Source organism: Eretmochelys imbricata, chromosome 3 (assembly GCF_965152235.1).
Source record: "Eretmochelys imbricata isolate rEreImb1 chromosome 3, rEreImb1.hap1, whole genome shotgun sequence".
NCBI lineage: Eukaryota > Metazoa > Chordata > Testudines > Cheloniidae > Eretmochelys > Eretmochelys imbricata.
This window is the reverse complement of record NC_135574.1, coordinates 146,497,181-146,519,814: the sequence shown is the minus strand read 5'-3', so window position 1 is coordinate 146,519,814 and position 22,634 is coordinate 146,497,181. Positions and strand designations below refer to the sequence as shown.

The window sequence follows — 22,634 nt, the reverse complement described above, 5'->3', positions numbered from 1 at the left end:
ACTTTTGGCCAAGTTCAGTTTTTACTTTATCACTCTGTGATAATAGAGCTTTATATGGTGCATGTAATTTTTGGAAGTATCTCAGTTTATCCTTAATGCGTCCCAGTCTGTTAAATCTCCCAAATTCTTTTAAAATCTCTTCTGTATTCTGTTCAAAAGGAAAGTTATATATACATTTGGCAATCTGCATTTTCCAGCTGCTATTCTCCCCCAGCACATTCTCCATTATTTCAAAACTCTACTGTAGTGGTTCTCAACTGGGGGTCTGCATCCCCAAGGGGCCTCAAGCAGGAAACCAAAGCCCAAGCCTCACCACCCCACGCGGCTAAAACCCCGAGCCCTGGCACCCGCCACCATGGGCCTGAAGCTAGGAGCCCCAGCAGCCCCCACCACAGCGGTGAAGCCAGGAGCCCTTGGGGAGCAGTAACCACAGAGGACTTCTCCTGGCGCACAGCCTCTAGGTATTGCCTCCCTACACCGTGAGCTACCCTCCTGCCTGCACACAGTCCCCAGCTATACCCTCCCTGCACCCTGAGCTACCCCCCTGCCCGCACACAGTCCCCAGCTATCCCCTCCCTGCACCCTGAGCTACCCCATTGCCTGCACACAGCCCTGAACCATCATGTCATAAGCGAAGACTGACCTGCCCTGGAGCGGGGAGTGGAAGGCTGAAATAGAGGCCAAGTGGACCTTAATCAATGGAGGGATAACCCTTGGAGCTTGAGGGTCAGAAGGATCGCCTGCAGCGAGGCCCGTTCGGCCCAGATACCTTGGTGTGAGGACCAGCATGTGAACCTTTTCCATTTGGCCAGATAGGTCACTTTGGTGGAAGGCTCTCTGCTACCCAACAAGACATGTTGGACCCAGGCCAAACATTCCTGCTCTTCCACATTCAGTCATGCAGTAACCAGGCTGTCAAGTGCAGCACCACCAGGTTTGGGTGCAGAAGACTGCCGTGGTTCTGGGACAGCAGATTCGGCTAACGAGACAGCTGCAGTGGGGCGGCTACCGAAAAAATCCAGCTGTGTGCTGAACCAGTGCTGGTAAGGCCAAGCCGGGCTATCAGGATCACCTTCGCTTTGTTGTGTTTGATCTTCATAAGGACTCTGTTGATCAAGGCACTGGGGGGAAGGCATACATCAGAGCCCCCGATCATAGGAGCAAAAAGGAGTCTGACAGAGAGCCCCTGTTCACCCACCCCGAATTGAGCACCTGGGGAGTTTCCCACGTCCGGAAGATTACACCCACCACCTCCAGATGGAGCGACCACTCGTGGCAAGAAGAGAAGGTCATGCTGAGGCCCCAGGCACTCCAATAGGGCCACTGCGCCAGCCACTGGCCCTGCTGCCAGAACAGCATCATGTAGATCGACGTAGCCTCAGGTGCCCAATTGTGCTGGTGCTGCCTGGGCAAGGGGCTAAACTCCCTTTCCATGCCAAAGGAATCCCATTCCTGTGACCACCGTTGGGCTGTTGATTCCTGAGCGTGGCAACTAACCGTCACTGTGGGTGAACAAAGGTAGATTGGTGCTGGGAGCAGGGGGATCGGTACCACATCAGAGAACATTCCCACGGTGTAGGTGACGATCATCGACATTGTGCAGACAGTTGGCAGGAGAGTGACTAGTGCTGGCCATATGATGACCGATGTCTCCCTCTGGGAAAATCTCGTCAAGAGGGAGGAGACCAGAAGCGCCATGCCAGAAATCTTAAATGTTGAACCAGTGACCTGAGCTGTTGTAGAGACCTGGGGCATGGCGACGGAGAGCACTGCCTCAGCTCCGGGGACCGGCAGCATTCACTCACCTCTGGGGTGTTATTACGACTGGCTTGCCCTCGTAGGGAGCCTTTGCTGGATCCATCGCAGTGCACAGTGCTGGCTGTGTTTGGAGAGTCCTTTGCTCTCTGGGAAGGCATCGGCCCCACTATGGGTCTGGGTTCCCTACCACTCATGGAATCAGTGGCGGATCCCTCGTGGGGGTTAGGGGCCCCCTCAGGGGTGATGGGGGGCGTCTCCATGGAGCTCTGGGGTGGATCGGTGGCCGAAACTGGGTCCTTTACCTGATACCCCTTGGCTTTTCTTGCCTGGTACTGGGGAGTCACACTTCGACTTCTTCTTGGGCACTGGAGAAGGGGAGCGGTACCGGATAGAGCCCAGTGCCGAGGATGCACCACTCACCAAGGACGAAGTACTGGGAGTCGAGTATGGTTGGGAAGGCTCAGAGGCTGGGCGGAGAGCACCCTCCATGTGGATGGCCCTCAAAAGGATGTCGCACTCTTTGTGTGTTCTGGGACGAAAGTTCTTACAGATGCAATACTTTTTCACATGTGATTCCCCCAAGCACTTCATGCAGCTGCTATGGAACAGGGCTTAAAACCCAGAGACTGGGGCAAAGTCCCTACCATGACTCTAACTTACCAACTACAATACTTAACACCTACTCCACTAACTGCTGTAAACAAACTATTTACAAGACAGTAAAACTCAAAGAAAAGGAGAGAACCACTGAGCACTTGCTAGGCAAGGGAAAAAAGGTGCTCTGACCAACCACCACAGATGGTAAGAAGGAACTGAGAGGGCCTAGGGCCGGCGGCGCCTAATATACCAATGCATAAGCACAGCACTCCAGAGGGCATCACAGCCAACCCCACAGATACCACGCTAAGGGAAAAAAATCTGACAATTGTGCACATGGGTACACACACACTAGAATAGAATCAAAATGAGCAAGCACTCAAAGAAGAACTCAATATTCTTCCTTTCCCACCCTCAGCTTAGAAAGCTGGATATCAGCAGGCTTTAGCTTCCTGTCATATTACATTTGCAGTCTTACAAAGACTGCGACATTCTATGGCTACTATTTCTGAAGTAAAAGAGGAGCAGAAAAAAAGCTTGAAGGTTGTCTTTATAAAGGTACAGAGAAGGGTACAAAAGGTGTAAAGAGTTATAATTCTGATATTGGAACACCACGGCAAGGTAAATAAATGTACTCGGGAAACAGGCTTTTGGAAAAGTGAAAAACTTTTCACTTCTTAAATCATATTTCAGAATAGCTTGTCCAACTATCCCCAAAACGTTGAAGAAGAAAAAGAAAAAAAACAAAACTTTCCTCATGCAGAATGCCACACAAGAAAATTTAGTACAATTTCTTCAGCTTTGGTTAAGTTTGAGGAAGGGATCAAAAGCAATCTTATAATGGAAATAGAGTTAACTCTTAATTTGGCTAAACTATTTACTCTCAAAACAGAAGCAAAGCCTGGAAACCTTTTAAACTTTACTTGGCCAGTTCTATGAAGTACCGTAAAGAGTCCTTGCAAACCACCTTAAGTCTGCAGGTGCCTCTAAAGACCTTTATGTCCTAGGACTTGATCAGTTCCACTATACTTCTAATGGAGCCACTTATGTGAATGAGTTTCTCCAGGTTGAATCCATATTATGTATTATACAGTATCTCTCCTGGGTACATGTAAGTATCAAAACTATAAAGTCAGGTAAGCCAAACCTCACTTGAATCAGGGAGTTGGTTGAGGAAATGGAATAAGCTCCAATATAAAACTTTCCAAAACAGTAAACCACCACCAACTAAAAGAAACAAGAAAGTCTGTTATTTTGCCTCATCACGTGGCCTGGGACCTTGTCTCCTGGAGACATTTTCTCTTCCCCAAAATGAAGGAGCAATAAAAAAAGGGGAAGCATACCTTTTGCCAGATAAACTAAAGGATTAGATATGCACTAATAACCACACTGAGATGTAACCCAAGATCATACTATGCTAGCTTTCACTCATTTACAGGATTTGTGGCTGTTAGTAAAAAGAAATCTAAACAAAGCCTCTATCCTTGGACCTGGCAACGTATCCCACTAAAGCATGGAACACACACTCCTGACTTGTTTGTCTGAAATTAAGGCAGACTCAAACAGAATTACAATTAATCTTGCTTTTGGTCCTCCACGAGAAGAGAAACCCCCAGCCTTTAGGGCAGCATTTCTCAATGTGGAGCACAGATGGTGTGGAAGATGTATAAATTAAGATGACGGGGCCTTTCACACTACATGGTGAGACTGAAGGAGGTTGTGATTGAGCCTCATTTCAGGAAAATGAAATCAACTTTTAAAAATTTGGCAAAAGCTGCTTTAAATTATTCCAAAACTGGGGTCTATTAATTTTCACAAAGGCAAGGTATGACAGCTCAGCAAATTATCACAAAGCTAATACCCATAACTGCTCTGCAGCTAGATTCCTTGAAGAGGAAAATTATTTAGGTGTCAAGTATTAACATGATAACCCAAAACAAACTATATTTTGGGTTTACAAGTTTTGCTAGTAATGACTAACTGCTAAATAATTAGCTCTAGCAATGTTAGATTCCTTGGTTCTGGTGATATGTGGGAAATCCAAAGCTAAAATTTAGGTCTACAGTTTAATGGATGCAGGGGATTTAGGGCCAGATCCTCAAAGGCCAAAGGGGACAGAGGCCATAGATCCTTAACTGAAATAAAAGGGAATTATGCACCTAAATACCTTTTCAGGATCTGGACCTTAATATCTGCTGCTACTTCAGTAGCTAGACACTGACTGGGTACAGATGGCTAAATTTTCAATAGCGGTCTCTAATTCTGAGTGCTTTATTTTCGAAGGGTCTAACGTTAGTGGATTTTCAGAGGCATTGTGCTCAACTGTGACAACTGACAGGGCACTATAATTGATTTTTGGGAGAGCAACAGGCGTTGGGGCAAGTACCTCAAGGAGGTACCTTTGTCTTTACTTTAATAATTTGACATTCAAATTTGGTTTACCTTCTCCATAAGAATGCCTTGCAGTAGTTACATCAAAGCAATAATCTTTTTAACCTTAAGTAAAATAATGGTTGGAGAGACTGGAGAGGAAACCACAGTTGCAGGTTAATTTATATCTCATCTAAGATCTAGGTAACAGTCCTGCTAAATATGATATCTTGTAGTTATTGTAGATTAGGATTCAGTTTTACATTCTCATACTTTGTGTCCCCCTGCCCTCTTGCTATAAGATACAAGTATCTTCGCTCATGTTATCTATTATTTTGTGTATCATGCCCTTCTCAGTGAAGCCTTCCTATTGTTTCTCCCTCCTTTGGGCTTATTACTCATTTAAATGCCTCAGAAATCTGTCTACATGTGGATGCCATCATCATTATAAACATGATGCAAACCTTTGGATCACTGTACAATCAATGACATCTTTCAGTTACACTACCTTTGATTAAGCTTTATTGTCTTGCTTCCTTGTCTATGTACTTAGCATTATATCCAATTTTACTGATAATCTTTCAGTTTCTTTCCAATCAACATGTGGTACTTGAAATAATTCCTTTGAACTAGATGGGGAAGGGATCTGTCTCAAGGGATTCATTTCCATGGCCTGTCTTTGATCAAACATTTCTTTTGGCCTGAAATCTATTACAATTTAGACATCTCTTCATCCCAGGACACTTCTGTCTTCCTGACTATATTGCTAGCCACTCTGAGACAGAATTTAATTCCCTTTTAGTCATTAGTTATTACATTTTGTTTTACATTTCTTTAACAAATCCACTTAATAGATGATCACAGCTTCAATCATCACACAGCCCTTTCTAAATAACCAGACCCAACTCTACCTATGGCAGGAGTCTTTGCCCATTCCCAAACACTGGCAAAAGTACACAGTTTTAAAAACAGATTCTTGCAAACTGAAGAGATCAAAGCTCTTTTGAAGGAGACCTTTGGAATCACTGACCGAAGTCTCAAACCAGTCTACGCCACATGTATCCCAAGCAACAATGGGAAGTCTCACACACATTGTGAAATTCAAACTCCTATCCCCATGCTAAAGTGGTTATCGGAAGGGCTAAAACAATACTTTGGTTCAAACCCAGTGAAAGATAAACTTAGACTTCAAATGGAGTTGGGTCACAGAAAAAATAAACACCAAAATAAGTAGGCAGGCAAGGGAGAGCAAAGGTTACAGGTTAGAATTAGGCCTCCTTGAAATCCTTTGGTCCAGCTTGGGTCCATGAAATAGGACCTTTCTAGCAATGTGAATGACATGCTGTCAATATAGAAACTTCTGCTGGTAGTTCCCTTGTAGGCAGAGAAGACTGCATATCTGAAGAAGGTTCCATTCACCAGGCTTTTATAAACATGTCAACAGCTTTCTTTTGAGCCCAAAACTTAACTTCATGCACCTGATGTAAATTCAAAGGTAAGACAACAACCCATGTTTGAAAGAAGTGTGGTTTTACTCCACCATTTGTAAATGCACATGCCACTGGTAAGTCAAATTCATAATTGTGGAACTCCAGGTCTGCCTTTTGGTGTATGAACACTGTTTCCACACAAAGTCTGAATTCCTTTTCTCTGGATTTAGAAGATTAGGGGGAAAATGATCCGAGAATCTCTCTAAACTCCCTCTGATACATGTGCACTTCTAGAAAAAAGGGAGGAGAAGGCCCAGCTGAAGACTGTACCACACCTATGTGGGAGAGAGGAAGCTGCTGAGAGACCTCATAAGCCCTTCTGGAGAGCCAGAGAAAGGCAAATGAAGTTCTAAAATTGAAGCGGGAAAGAGAATAGACTCCCCACATTCCCACAGCCAGCGTATAAGTCTGCAGGTGTGTGCGCGCACATGCACACACTAGCAGTGATGATCAGTTTTTGAGCACTGATTATGGAGATTTAAATAAGATCATTCCATTGAAATCACCTAAAAATCAACAAGCCCAGTAACAAAATACACCAAGAATAAATTGTCATAATACTTGCAATGGGAATAAGTAATCCATATTAACATTCTCCCATTCTTTTTCTCTACTTTTACCTGGATGCTTTAAAAAACAACCACCACTAAAAAACTAAACAAACAAAATCTTCATTGCTCTAAAACTCTGTTCCAAATTCTGTTTTTAATGTGAGACAAAAATTATACTCTACCAAAGTTAGCAGATACAGTGCATGTTGTAATTTATCGAATTTTTGAGTAGATGAAAGTGCTAGAATGGCAAGGAGATGAAACTAAAAATTTAATGTAGTCTCTCAAGCTTACATTTAGAGTTTCACAAATGTTGGAAAAAAAGATGACAAAATCATCTCAGCTCACATTTAAAGTACTGACAGCCGATGGAAAACTGAGCAATATTTCAATGATATATGCGCTAGACAAGATAGAGTACATGCTAATAATTTAAATTTTTAATTTAGCTTGTGCTAAAAAATGACATCCTTACCTTTCACACTGTGCTAAATGAATAATGAGTGATGATACATTCTGGAGACAACTTCAATTTTTAAAATCAATACAGAGACTTATCCAAACTGAAAATTTCAGAGACAAATTTGATCACACTGAATGGTAAATTTATCAAAAGTGTTGATACAATAAAGCCACTGCACCTTTCAGCTCTTCGGTTACAGAGTTACTAGTAATGGTAATTCTTGGAGAGAATTATATCAATATTCACATTATTGGAATAAATTTGTCCTAGGCTTGCAAGCTTGGAATCTTCCAGAGAACAATATTTGGGCCATTCACCCTCTCATGCCTCCTCACCTTATGTATGTCTCCAAGGGTGTAAAAAGGACGTGTGGTCCCAACTGTCCTTCAGAAGATACAGGTAGGGAGTGTGACTATGTAGAAGCAACACTTTTGAAGAACTACAATAACTTGTAAGTACTTTCTCTTTCTCCCTTCGGGTGCCTCTGGTCTTAAAGTCTATGAGTTTGTGAGTCAGGGAGGAGACAGAACGGGGTCTCTTTCCATATGTTCTCTGAGCCCAACCACCAAGTTAGCCCTCCTAAGACTTTTAACCACCTGTAAAAAGGACTGTGACCTTTTTTGTCCATGGATCTGGCTACTGTATACACGAACTTCAGCCACAGTTGTAAGGGCTGAAGATTAAATCTGGCAAATGGTGTCACATACCTACATGCCAACACATGGCATAAAAGACGCATATATGTATGCACGGGAGCACAAGGCAGCATAGGGCGCATGTGTGGCCCCAGTCGCCATTGCTACTCAAAAAGTTCCAGTCTTGTGCACAGGAAGTGCATGTACAAGTATAGCAGAATCCACAGTAACACAAATGTGCAAAAAAAAAATCATAATTCCCTCGATCTCACCCTGACAAGCTCCAAAGGCATTTCTTCAGTAGTGAAACTTCTGGGGAGAGCCCACTTTTAAGGTGGGTCTTTCACCTATAAGCAGCAGGCAAGGCAAGCATGTCATCTTTCTTTCAAAAGCTATTTTGAGCCAGGGGAGTTGCCCTCATTTGCTCTGCCTCTGACTGCTCCACTCCCACTTCTGAGGGACTGAGCTTATTCAGCTTGGCAGCAGGACATGCACAGACCTGTAAAAGTTAGGTTTGTCTTGTTGCAGCCCAGCAAGAATAAAGTTAGGGAAAATGGAAGGTTTAAGTCTCCAAACACTTGGTTACCACCAATCTTTCCAACCGGTGAGTAACTACTTACTAAAGCAGAACAATATCCAAACACACCAAATTATTTTGGAAATTTCAAATTTATTATTTAACTTCTGGTAAGAGGAATGTATGGTAAAACAAAATACATAAAAATAAAACCTAAATCTCAATTAAACTGATAGATTGCAGTCCATAAACCATGCTGCTAATTGGTAAAAATCAATTTAATTGAATAATGACATAAGATGTTATGAAGAGTGACCTTAAAACCTAGCAGAGGCAATAAAATGGTATATGGTTTTATCACTTTGGACTGTGGCACAGAGATATTTATTTACGCATCTTCTGTTTTTTCTAAAATTAATAACAAATGCACCAGAAAGCTCAGGAGAGATTAAAATGTTTACTGTACCTCAATCGGTTGGTGTAGGTATCCACGCATGTCTTCATTTTAGCCAATAAAGTGCCAACAGAAGCTTGAGATTCCAACTGCTCTTCCTCCTCCTCTCCATTTTCTCCAGACAGAGGCAGCAACAGTGGCACCATAGAGGTGCAGGAGGCAATAGCACGGAGCAACTCTAGCAGAGCTCTGTAAAGAGGAACATGCCTGGCCATATCCAAAACTATAAGAGAGAAAATAAATATTTTATAAAGTCAACAAAAAGGTAAAAATAATATACCTTCCAATCGGACCTCAAATGGCTGAAAACAATAGTCTGATTTTTCCCCTTAGAATAGAATAGAATAGAATAATATCAGGGTTGGAAGGGACCTCAGGAGGTCATCTAGTCCAACCCACTGCGCAAAGCAGGACCAATCCCCAGTTTTGGCCCCAGATCCCTAAATGGCCCCCTCAAGGATTGAACTCAAAACTCTGGGTTTAGCCTATCCTATCCTATCCATTCAATGAGAGTCAACCTTTTAGATGTGTCACACTGCAAAAGAGCAGAGAGAAAGTAGGGGAAAAACCTCAAAGTAACACACAGGGCCCAAAACAGTAGACAAAGCTAAACCCCAATACAAAGACTGAAAAAAGTGAACAGGAAAAAACTGTAACTAAACTATGTTTTAAAATTGCATATTACATTAGACTTCACTTACTAGTATATTTTACCAAAGCTGGCATTGTATATGATGTAAATTTTAGTGCTTGCATTTATTATAAGAGCAACTGTAGGTAGAAATAAATATTTCATTAAAAACCAAGGACTTCCAAATAATTCAAATAAATGCACACACTTTAAAAGATCTCTCCCCTCATGATATTTATTTTTCTTTTCCATTCATAAGTTCAAATATCTCATGAATGTCCTTTCTCAACTGAATTTCATATAATTATAGAAATCCTCAAAATGTAGCAATACTCAGATACTTTACTCAGCTGCTTCCTCTGTCCCCAGGACATACTATTTTTAACAACACTGAAAAGGAAAACTATGGCTCTAGTTCAGAGTATTCACAAATGAATGCGTTTATGATAAAATAAATTTCTGCTTTCTCTAGCAAAAAAATTAACTGACAACTTGCATTAGTAAAAGGTTGAACCATATAGGAGCACTTTTATGTTTCATTTAGCACACCTTACCCTTGGAGCTAAGGCATACTACAAGTTTTCATTTCTTATTACCAGTTCCTTAACTCTAAATAGAAGATGAGACAACTAACATCCATCCAAAATCATAGAATTTTAAGTCTGAAAGGGACCCCAAGTGATTATCTAGTCCATCTCTGAGGCAGGATTAAATATACCTAGGCCATCCCTGAAAGATGTTTAACCTCCTCTTTAAAACCTCCAACGATGGTGTCACGTTTTGGGGTGCAATCCAGACCAGTGAGAGGTGGGAGTGCTTTCTGAAAACCAAGCTTTTGTCTCAAAATGGGCCCCCAGAATTGGAGAATCACATACAATCACTAGTCAGTTCTGAAACTCATGGTCTTCACATTTGATTTTAGAGATCCGTACACAAATGCAAGGAGTTTGGGGAATAAACAGGGAGAACTGGAAGTATTAGTATTAGTGGGGGGGGGGGGGGAAGGGAGGAGGTGTTGCCTTATATATTAAAAATGTATAGACTTGGATTGAGGTTGAGATGGAAATAGGAGACAGACTTGTTGAAAGTCTCTGGGTAAGGACAAAAGAGGTAAAACACAAGAGGGATGTAAGGGTCTACTACAGACCACCTCACCAGGAAGAAGAGGTGGATGAGGCTTTTTTTAAACAGCTAACAAAATCATCCAAAGCACAGGACGTGGTGATGGGTAACTTCAACTACCCAGACATCCGTTGGGAAAACAACACAGCAGAGCACAGATTATCCAACAAGTTCTTGGAATGTATTGGAGACAATTTTTTATTTCAGAACGTGGAGAAAGCTACTAGGGGAGAGGCTGTTCTAGATTTGCTTTTGACAAATAGGGAGGAACTGGCTGAGAATTTGAAAGTGGAAGGCAGCTTGGGGGAAAGTGATCATGAAATGGTGGAGTTCATGATTCTAAGGAATGTTAGGAGGGAGAACAGCAAAATAAAGAATGGATTTCAAGAAAGCAGACTTTAGCAAACTCAGGGAGTTGGTAGGTAAGATCCCCTGGGAAGCAAGTCTAAGGGGAAAAACAATTGAAGACAACTGGCAGTTTTTCAAAGACACATTATTAAGGGCACAAGAGCACACTATCCCACTGTGTAGGAAAGATAGGAAGTATGGCAAGAGACCACGGTGGCTTAACCAGGATATCTTCAATGATCTAAAAATCAAGTCTCCTACAAAAAGTGGAAACTAGGTCAAATTACAAAGGATGAACAAATAACACAAGTATGTAGGGATAAAATTAGGAAGGCCAAGGCACAAAACAAGATCAAACTAGTTAGAGACAAAGAGTAACAAGAAAACATTCTACAAATACATTAGAAGCAAGAGGAAGACCAAGGACAGGGTAGGACTGTTACACAATGTGGGGTGGGAGAGAAATAACAAAAAATGTGGAAATGGCAGAGGTGCTTAATGACTTCTTTGTTTCGGTTGTCACCAAGAAGATTGGTGGTGACTGGACGTCTAACATAGTGAATGCCAGTGAAAATGAGGTAAGATCAGAGGCTAAAATACGAATATAACAAGTTAAAAATTACTCAGACAAGTTAGATGTCTTCAAGTCACCAGGGCCTGATGAAATGCGTCCTAGAGTACTCAAGGAGCTGACTGAGCCAATATCTGAGCCATTAGCAATCTTTAAAAAGTCATGGAAGATGGGAGAGATTCCAGAAGATTGGAAAAGGGCAAATATAGTGCCAGTCTATACAAAGGGAAATAAGGACAACTCGGGAAATTACAGACCAGTCAGCTCAACTTCTGTACTCGGAAAGATAATGGAGCAAATAATTAAGCAATCAATTTGCAAACATCTAGAAAATAGTAACTTGGTAAGTAACAGTCAGTTACAGTCTCGCATGACCTTCTCATAAAAAAGCTAGGAAAATACAACCTAGATGGAGCTACTATAAGGTGGGTGCAAAACTGGTTGGAAAACTGTTCCCAGAGAGTAGTTATCAGTGGTTCACAGTCATGCTGGAAGGGCATAACGAGTGGGGTCCTGCAGGGATCGGTTCCGGGTCCGGTTCCGTTCAATATCTTCATTAATGATTTAGATAATGGCATAGAGAGTACACTTATAAGGTTTGTGGACAATACCAAGCTGGGAGGGGTTGCAAGTGCTTTAGAGGACAGGATTAAAATTCAAAATGATCTGTACAAACTGGAGAAATGGTCTGAAGTAAATAGGATGAAATTCAATATGGACAAATGCAAAGTACTCCATTTAGGAAGGAACAAATCAGTTGCACACATACAAAATGGGAAATTACTGCCTAGGAAGGAGTATTGCGGAAAGGGATCTGGGGGTCATAGTGGACCACAAGCTAAATATAAGTCAACAGTTTAACACTGTTGCAAAAAAAAAAAAAAAAAGCCATCATCATTCTGGGATGTATAAGCAGGAGTGTTGTAATGAAGACACCATGCTGATTAGGTCTCAACTGGAGTATTGTGTCCAGTTCTGGTCGCCACATTTCACCAAGATGTGGACAAACTGGAGAAAGTACAGAGAAGAGCAACAAAAATGATTAAAGGTCTAGAAAACATGATCTATGAGGGAAGATTGAAAAAACTGGGTTTGTTTAGTCTGGAAAAGAAAAGACAGAGGGGACAGTTTTCAAGCACATAAAAGGTTGTTATAAGGAGGAGGGAGAAGAATTGTTCTTTTTAACCACTGAGGATTAGGACAAGAAAAAATGGGTTTAAATTGCAGCAAGGGGGGGGTTGGGTTGGACATTAGGAAAAACTTCCTGTCAGGGTGGTTAAGCACTGAAATAAACTGCCTTGGGAGGCTGCTGACTCTCCATCATTGAAGATTTTAAAGAGCAGGTTAGACAAACACCATTCAGGGATGGTCCAAATAATACTTAGTCCTGCCACGATGGTCCAAATAATACTTAGGGACTGGACTAGATGACCCCTCAAGGTCCCTTCCACTCCTATGATTCTATGTCTCCACCCCTTACTTCTTGGGGTAAGGCTCAAGAAACTGCAGTTCAAGAAGTGACTGAACTATAAAAGTGAGGGGCAAAAGCAACCCACGTTCTTTTTCCTTAGCCATTTATCTCTTCCACAAGATGACGAAAGAAACAGCCTATGGACTTTGGGAGTAGATCCTGACCTGAAATTTGGTCAGCTCTGTTGCTGGGAGCATGTGGTAAGAATTTCACCCTAAACCAAGTCTAGTATGTAAAGTTTAGAACATGTTTTGTCTTTATTTTTCTTGAGACAATTTCTGACTTCAATGCCTTATATCTGTACTAATTTAAACCTATCTCCTTGTAGTTAAATAAACTTGTTATATTCTTTAATTAAAACAAATCCACTATTGTGAATTATTTGGGTAACTTCATTTAAGGCAGTCCATTGTATGTCAATCCCCTTAGAGAGGAAATGGACTAATACATCTAGACTGTTCAGGAAAGGGCTGGACAGCACAGAATACATGTTTTTTGGGGGAAATCTGGGACTGGAGTGTATTGGGGTTACTCTGCAAGTAGTAATCAAAACTGCTGGAAGTAACCAAGGCTGGTGGGGGTCAAAGTGGCTGGACCAGGGCTGTGGCTATACAAAGACACTCAAGCGTGTAACCTGCATGCTGTCTGGCTATTTGTAAGGAGCTCAGGTTGGGAGCTACAGCAGCAAACCATTGTGAGGCATCCCAGGCTGCTGAGAAAAAAGAAAAACACTTGGATGATTAAAAAATCCAAGCGCTCTTGGACTGAAAGAGGGAGTTCCAAAACCAAGGACTCCTCATACAATGCCTAGCTAGCAGTTTCCTTTTATTTATATGGAGGGAACCAATTTCACATGATCTCTCACATAACCAAATTACTTTGTTTCCAAACTATACTATATTTTCTAATACTGACTTTAAATTTTCAAAAAGCCAAAAGAAACTATAATAATCACTAAGTCCTTTGAATGCCTGCTTGTTTTCTTCTCTGCTGCATGGCTGTCACTGATAGGACGTTTAACTTCTGGGTGATTGCTCTGTGTAGATCATTGTGCCATACCATCTTTCACAGGATAGTACTTTCCATTTCAAAAAGACTTACATGATTGCTATGTTGCGTTGTGGTTTCTTCTATGAAGTAAGCGCTATACCAAATTAGGTTCATTAAGATTTATATTAATCTTAATATTTTAATAATCTAGTCTTAATTTGGACCATGGAAGATCGTGTAGGGTATGACAACCGATTTCTTTTACCTCATATGTTGCCATATTTTTCTTTAGAGCAGGGAGCTACTCTGGAGTAAGTATCCCAACTGGTTTTGTTGATTAGAGTGTTTGTCTTGTTTGCATACAGAGTTTTTTTTCTTGTATATTCAGGGTTATGACCTGTACAAGTATCAACTTATCATCAAGTGAGCTAGTTAAAAATAAATAGTTTTGTGCCAAAAGCTCAGGTTCAATGTTACATCTCTCAGAAAAATTAGTTCAAGTATCTGCACTGGCTTTATACCTAGGTCAGCTGCTATATACGATAGAAAATTAGCCAAACCTCTCTCATTCTGTTAGTATAGCTCCATCCATAACCATTACAGAACATCTCTATTTGGCCCCAGGAAACATACTTCAAATTTTCTCCCCCACCTCTACCCCGTGGACTTCAAGGGTACGACATACTGTATTCACATTAATGAATACAAATAATCCAATTACATCCATCCAGTAGGAAGTAACTATTAGAAAGCCTTAGGTTATTTTACCTACCTATAAGCATCTTGCGTCACAAATGAAAACAATCACATTATGCATTAAGGCCTATATCCAGCAACACAAATTTAGTTTAAAGTTCAGCAAAGCATGCTTAACCTTAAGCATGCGATCAAGTGCTTTGTAGAACAGGGCCCTAAATAATTGTTAAAAATCAGCTACATCCATGTAGCCTTTGGATTTTAATAGCAAAATATGTTTTCCCATTGTCAAAAGTGGTTTACTTTCAATGTTAGCTCAATGAACACTTACGATGAAATCCTCACCCTATTAAAGTCAATGCGAGTTTTGCCATTGACTTAGGGAGAGCCAGGAGTTGCCCTTAAAATGCAAGTTTGACAGGCTATGAGGTAAAATGTGACCCACAGACTTTCGCTTTTTCACAAATTCTGTAGCTACTGCATGACTTCCAAGAATGAAATTCTCTGGATTTCCATATATAGTATGTTTTTAAAATTTAATAATATGGAAGAATGGGGTACAGGGATAAAGTTACCAGAAAACATTTTCTACACCTTTCCTTTATTTACACCATAAATATACATACATGACAACAGATTCCCATTAAAAATATATACGGTTGGACATATGACTATTCTCTATTTAGGGACCCTTATTTTGCCATCATTCTTAAGTACAAAGGGACAACAAAATATATATTTGATGTTGAACTATTACTGGATCATCATCTGAGTTTCTCAAGTGTTTAAAATGCATACATTAAAGGGCAACACTCAGAAAAAGCTGGCAGTCTTGATGCACACAGCAGTGTTCAGAGAAATGACTACAGGACCGTGCAATTAAAAAATTGAGGTGATCATTGCCAATGCTATGATAAGTGGTATGAGTCATCAATTATGTTACTGGAGAACACACCCAGAACTTTCAAACTTCTCCTTGTTTCACCACAGGAGGCGGTAAAACCAGCACAAGTTCACAGTCAGATGCATGTTCTGAGACTTAATTTTGAAACCCACCTAAAATGTGGTCTATTATGATGAAAGGTAAGTTTCTCTACAAAGGGCCAAACAGAAACAAATGTGTTTACATATTTCATACAAATGAGTACTACAACTTGAGTGATAATACTGCCTCTTAATTATGTTGGAGCACTCTTTCCTAGGTGAATATTTTAAGGTATATCAACGGCACCTCAAGCACATGGATAGGTGCGTGTACACACATGCAAATAAACAAACAAAGCATTCCTTTTAAGAAAATGGCATATCGAAAGTATCTAGCTTAATAGGGAATGATACTAACATTATTCATTATTCAGAATTGTTGGTTATTAACCAGATAGTCAAAACCTGAAATTAAATAATTACAAATGTCTGCACCAGTGAGCTGTCTCCAGCTGTTCTAACACTTCTGCAATGAGTCCAAGCCTTCATGCAATGTGTGTTATTTATTTATACGAACAGCATGATTATTGCTTTTACTGACATTTGGCTCTCTCTAAAGTGTGTCTCATTTTAAAAAGGGAAAAAACATATAATCTTTAATAATATATAACAAACAACTGGCATCACATCTGCTGAAAATGAAAGGCATAGCTGGTAGATAAATATAATTCTTGGAAACAGTTATCATAACTGCAGTGGCATAACGTCTCAAAGTCTTTTTTTCACATCTGTACAATGTGAACTTTGAATAGTGTTGATTCAGGATAAAAGCTTAAAGAGTTTAAAGCTTAAAGTGTTTTTATTCCATTGCTGCAATATTAGCAATTAAAACAAATTCTGATAGGAGAACTCTTCATAGACCACAAGTTTCAGAACTGACTAGTGATTGTGTCTCTCTCCAATTCTGGGGGCCCATTTTGATACCAAGACTTGATTTTCAGAAAGCACTAAGCATCCATGCTGAAAATTAGGCCCTTTTAAAGTGGTCTAAAGCAGAACAATCAAAAATTAATGCACCCAAAATCACAAGTCACTTTTAAAAATTTGGAACCTGGTTAACAGTCCCTGGATACCAAGAGTTGATTTAAAAAAAAAAGGATAGTCTGAATAATTTAGAACTTATTTATGGTCTTGCAACATACCTAATTTGCATTACCAACATAGTAGTTTTTAAGTAGATCCAAAACAACGCATATATGATAGTAACCTAAATTCAAAGACCTGTGAAAAATATATTAATGGCAAGCAGTTTCTTAGAATAAAAACATCACTTTAAATGATATAAAGGAATAATATCACAAAGCTCAATAATCTAATGATTCTTTTGATTTCCTTTAATATTCTAAGATACTCAAACCAAGAACAGACAGGCCTAATGGCCCACTAAATAGATAATACTGAGCAGCACTAAATTATTTTTCCAAATCATTTAACATTCTGAATGCAGCTTAATTGGATAAGGATGAGAATACAGGACTTATATTTTACTTTTCAGTGGCAATGTATTTTAAAAATACTGCACAAAGAGAGCACATGCAAACATAATTTAAAAGACAGAAACAAAAAATATGATGCAGTAACACCAATTCCAAAATATTCACGCCTAAAAACAAGTTAAGAAGAAACTGTCAAGAGAAAGGATGGAATATTAAATCTGAAACTATGTTGCAAGACCCCAAGGAAAGCTCTATCTTGCAAACCTTGAGGTCCACAGAAGGGAGCCTCTATCCTGCAAGCTTTAGAAGCCATGCAGCTTTTACATTATGACATATGCAGTGAGTAAACCAAGAGTTTCTTGCAGAGCCCTTGCAATATTCACTATGCTTCTTCACAAAAAGTTTATCTACATACCATTTTTGTACCAATTTAACTAGATTTTTTAACATGACATAGTTAAATCAGTGTAACACACTAGTATGGAGGCAGCTGTACTGATCCAGGGAGAACTGCCATAGTAAATCAGACCCACACCTCCAACTAGTCCAGTATCTTGTCCATGGCAGTGCTAACAGCAGCTACTTCAGAGGAAGATTCAAGAAATCCTGCAGAAGGGATTTATGAAGTAAATGGCCCACAATTCCCCAAAAATTAACAAACTGGTTTATGTACTAACTCATGACATTTATAGAACTTCTGAAACTTTGTTTAAAAAAATCTTTCATATCGACTCTGGATTTTCTTCTTATCCATAAGTGTCCAATCTTTTTCTGTATCCTGCTAATCTCTTGACTCCAACGATATCTTGTGGCAATGAATTTCACAGGCTAATTGTGCATTATGTGAATAAACATTTCCTTTTTTATAAGTTTTAAATTTGCCACATCTCAATTTTAATTCTCCTTGCTTTTGTATAACAAAGGGTGAACAGAAGTTCCCAGTCTACCGTCTGTACACCATTAATCAGACTGTACATTTTTTATCACATCGCCTCTTATTCGTCAATTTTCAAGTAAGCAGCTCCAGTGTTTTGAAAGGAGATTTTTCCCATGCCCCTAACTCATTCTCATTGACTATCTCTGAACCACTTAGTTTTTTGAGGGGTGGAGTTTTACCTTTAGATTGGGTAACCAGAACTAAACAGTATTCCAGGTGAGTGCATATCATTAATTTACCTCCCCACTGCCTCTCTCTCTCACACACACACACAACATTCCACAATAATGGCTGCTTTGTCTCGGAGCAGATAAGCAGCCGGCTGTCAGAAATGGAGATTTCAAAGGGCATATCCGCTTTCCTACAGCGAGTTCAAAACAATGAGAAGAGCGGCCACTTCACTTAAGGGGATTATGGGACGTTTCCGGAGGCTGATCAGAGCGCTGTAATGCAACACCTTGTTCACACTGATGCCCAGGCGTTTCAGCCGAGGCGCAACGAACGTTAATCTTCTCGCCGAGGTGGAGTACCAGGAGCGCTCCAGCCATGGAGTCAGAGCGCTCTACATGCCTTGCCAGTGTGGACAGGTAGTGAGCTAAGGCGCCCGGGGCTGCTTTAATACACTCTAACTCGCAAGTGTAGCCAAGCCCTTTGAGTACAGTCTTTCAACCAGTTGTGCACCCACCACTTATTAATTTCACTAAGTTGTTCACTTATTTTTTTTTTTTTTACATCTTGTCTTAAATTCTGGGAAGGACTATGTTTTTGTTTGTGTATGTATAACAGCTAGTACAACTGCCCTCCATCCTGACTGGGACCTTTTGAGGCTACCATAAAACAATCTTCAGCTGACATTAGAAAAACCAATCCAACCACACACACTTCCTCAAGATTTACTGCAGCAATTCCAGCTCAACAACTGTATGTCAAGAATTAGTTTAAAGATATAAGGATATTAATTTTTGTTAATACAAACGTATTCATTTCGGGGGAAAAGGGCACTGTGCAGGTTTCATCAATGAGACAGTAAAACTTGAAGCATTAAAATGTAATATATCCTCACTGTCCTTTTGCTTATTAAACAGTTCAAATTCAATGTTTACCATCTCACTACTGCAATATGAACACACTTCCTAGTGGTTTTAACACCAGATCATTGTAAAACAGATCTTCAAAGCTCTCTCAAAATCAATTTTTATAGTATTTGTGGTATCTATAGAATATGTAATAACCTTAGTAATTATTGACAGGTTTCAGAGTAACAGCCGTGTTAGTCTGTATTCGCAAAAAGAAAAGGAGTAAGTAAAAGGAGTATAATATAGTAATTATTGAGGGCTTCTAATTCTGATGCCATGGCATAATACTGTTCACAAGCCTGAAACCTTAAGGGTATTCAAGTTCAGAACAATTTCAAGAATCTCATTAGCACTCGGAAGAGTTTTATAACAGCTAAGCACAGCACTGTTACAAGGAGAAAAACAGAACAAAATATTACACAGTTTTATCTGTTTCTAATTAAAATCTTTAAACTCGTTCTTGTTGCCATAGACACTGCCAAACATTTAATGGCTTAGGAGAGTTTCCTAAAGGGCTGAGCTTTTGTTCCCACTGTTTCTAAATAATTTACAGCTGTAGGCTTTCCCCAGACCAGCTTCTTGACTGCACCTTTCCAAACATATGATCTATGAATACAGTCCATGCTGCAGGCTATAGTGTCAGTTCCAAATACTTCATGCTCTACAGATTTTTGATTTTCTATTTCAGAAACAACCTGAAGCAAGCCTCCTTTATAATATGTCTAATTAACACTCTAAATTCTGTTAAGTTTTGCGGCCAATGTTCATCCAAAGAACACTTTACATTCAAAAGCCTGTAGGAAAATCACCTAGCCTTAAGCAAAAGTGAACTATAATGCTAGCATACCATAGCCTTTATAGTTAGCCTGATTTTTCAGTTTTTCCTTATAAGGATGAACATGAGTGCTCTCGCAGTAGCGTTTTGAATATCAAAATAAAATGCATCAGAAAAGACTGTGCTCATAATTAGAATAAATGGCTCTCAAATGGCTCCGAGATTACTTGACAAGATGCTGCTGCTATTACACTCCTTAGGTTTTAGAAAATACATTTGCAAAAATATAGGTTTTTTTCAGGTTAAATCTATATGGAGTTGGATTACTAAAAAGGCACCAAAAGCTACCTGCAGTGGTATATTAGGATTTTAAACTGTTAGAGTAGACGCTTAAATGAAAACAAGGACATTTATGAAAAATAGATAATCAGCTTTTGTATCTGATGTCTGAAAGGCTCTGAACATCTTAATTTGTGGTATATGAAAAATGTAGACTACAGTACACTTGCAACATTAATTTTCTATTATGTGCTATGGGTAGGAACTCGTGCTTTCAGGGACACAAGGCTTGGGCTTAGAAAACTACCAGAGAACTCATCTTCCAATAACAAGGGACAGTCACACGATTTTAGTGTATAAACCTGAGGCTCTTATTGTGAGCATTTTAAATTTCAGTAATGGACAATATCTCAACATTATCAGTATCTTAGATTAAAGTTAATATCTTATAATAAATCCCAATTTCCAACACCTGCCTAACTTTCCCGAAAGTAAAACCAATTCCATGTCACACCACAGCCTATGGCAGGATTTTTCAGGGAAGTCTGGAAAAAAACCAAAGTTTAAATATATAATTGCAATGTTATACACCCAAAAGCACATTTCAATTATAGCAAAAAACAAGGATGCATAGGTAAGACTAGCTGAGCAGCGTGGTAGTGAATTAACAAGATTATATGGCAGCATGCGTCTGCTATTCTTCATTTCCAGACAATGTTTTTAAAAATGTGTCAGAATTTTTGTAAAATCAGCATACTTTTGGGGAGTTCCCTGGACTGCAGTAAAACATACACACAACATTAACGCTTTCGCAAAGTTTTTTTGTTTCTCAATAACATAACTCAAACTGTACATCAATGATTGAAATGATCATTTCAATGTTTTAGTCATAAAACCTTAAATCAGAACAATGTGTCAGGAAAAACATGAGTTCTTTATGGGATGGGAAAGTCAAATCATACAGGGAGGAAACAAGAGTAGGAGAATTGGAAGCACAAGCCAATAAAAATAAAAAACCACAAACTATTAGTGAGTGATAATAGTACCACTACCACTATATTCCAGACCTGGTGTATCCCGTGGTCATGGAACTTCTGCAAAACGTCATGCCTTGCCACCGAATTGCATTCCAGAGTAATCTTGGCTTTTGTTTAGGAAACAAATTTAAATTTCTAGTTTTTATGCTTGTAAAGACAACGAAAATGTTATCTGAGTGTAAACTGATGGCCGCAAATGTCTACAAAGAAACAATGGGTCTGAGAGGAGTGAACTGCCTCAGTCATCTCACTAGGAGCCCTGTGAACACAGTGATTGTGCCGCCATGGAATTTGACATTTTTCTAAAGTATCACACAATTAATAGTTTTTGCTACAGAATTTGTTGTTTTACTGCAGCCATCTGCCCAACATATGTTTCTCTTCCCTGACCTGCTGGTATCTGCTTGCAATTGCCTCTTACTCTGCACTTTTCCCCACAAGGGGCAATAAACTAAATTATTGTGCATGTTCTCTTCACTGTTCTATAAAACCAAGCAGGATGGGGTAAGGGAGCCAAAAATGCAGGTAAACCAACTAGGCTACCTAGAGAACACAGTAGTAAGTGAGGCTGAGGTAGCCCAAGCCCCGTGCACCCAAATCAGCTGGCATGGACAGCCATTGGTTGTTAATTGCGATGTAGACATACCCTCAGTCCTCACTTTGAGGGCTCTTAATGCTCTGGGCATGGAGTATTTAAGATGAAACTGAATTGTAAGATTAAGACTGCTGTAGTGAACTTGGCTCTTTTGGAACAATATAATTGTCTGCTGCAAAGATAAAGCTTGCCAGTGCAGAGGAAAACTTTCTCAGGGCTTGTTCAAGACTGAAATTCACTCATTAAATGAACAGTCATGAAATAAAAAGTATACCACGCCTCATTACACACTCACACACACACAAATTCATAGTCAGTTCCGCTCCACCCCTTGGATGGAAGAGGAATAGAGAAGACACTGTTCACAACAGATAACGCTCACATCACTTAATTTATTTCTGGAATGTGCTCAGATAGGATGGTGAAGGTAAGAACTTGATAGAATAGAATATAAATCAGTATTTTTTCAAGAAAATATAAATATGTCACTCATGCCACATAATGTGTTTGCCAATTCCTGTAATTTTTATATTTATGAGGAAATTTTTTTTATTTAAAGGGGAAGATAATACATATTCTTGTCCCCCTTTACTGCTCTTTTCTTTGAGCAGATGCACACCTGATACATGAGGATTTAAGATAAGCTAAAGGTGAACATTTCTGTGGGGAAAAACTTGGTATAATTTTGGCAAGTGCCTTTTTAGAGTCTTAGCAGGAATAGAGGATTGATCTTCCACTTGTACACTGGCTGATAAAGGTTGTGGTTTATCAATGAAAACAAGTTTGGCAAGGAAGACAAGATTAGAGTCACATAGCCAAGGATCAGAAGGTATTTTGGTTGCTGTCAGGGT

General features: G+C 39.8%; 1 protein-coding gene across 1 annotated transcript in view; it reads right to left on the bottom strand.

The window, feature by feature from the left end:
• The window catches only part of BIRC6 (baculoviral IAP repeat containing 6), a 323,928-nt gene that overhangs the window by 47,751 nt on the left and 253,543 nt on the right, over positions 1 to 22,634 (bottom strand). The window contains 1 exon segment of the mRNA XM_077813548.1: positions 8,848 to 9,058. Within this exon segment, the coding sequence (XP_077669674.1) occupies positions 8,848 to 9,058 (211 nt within the window).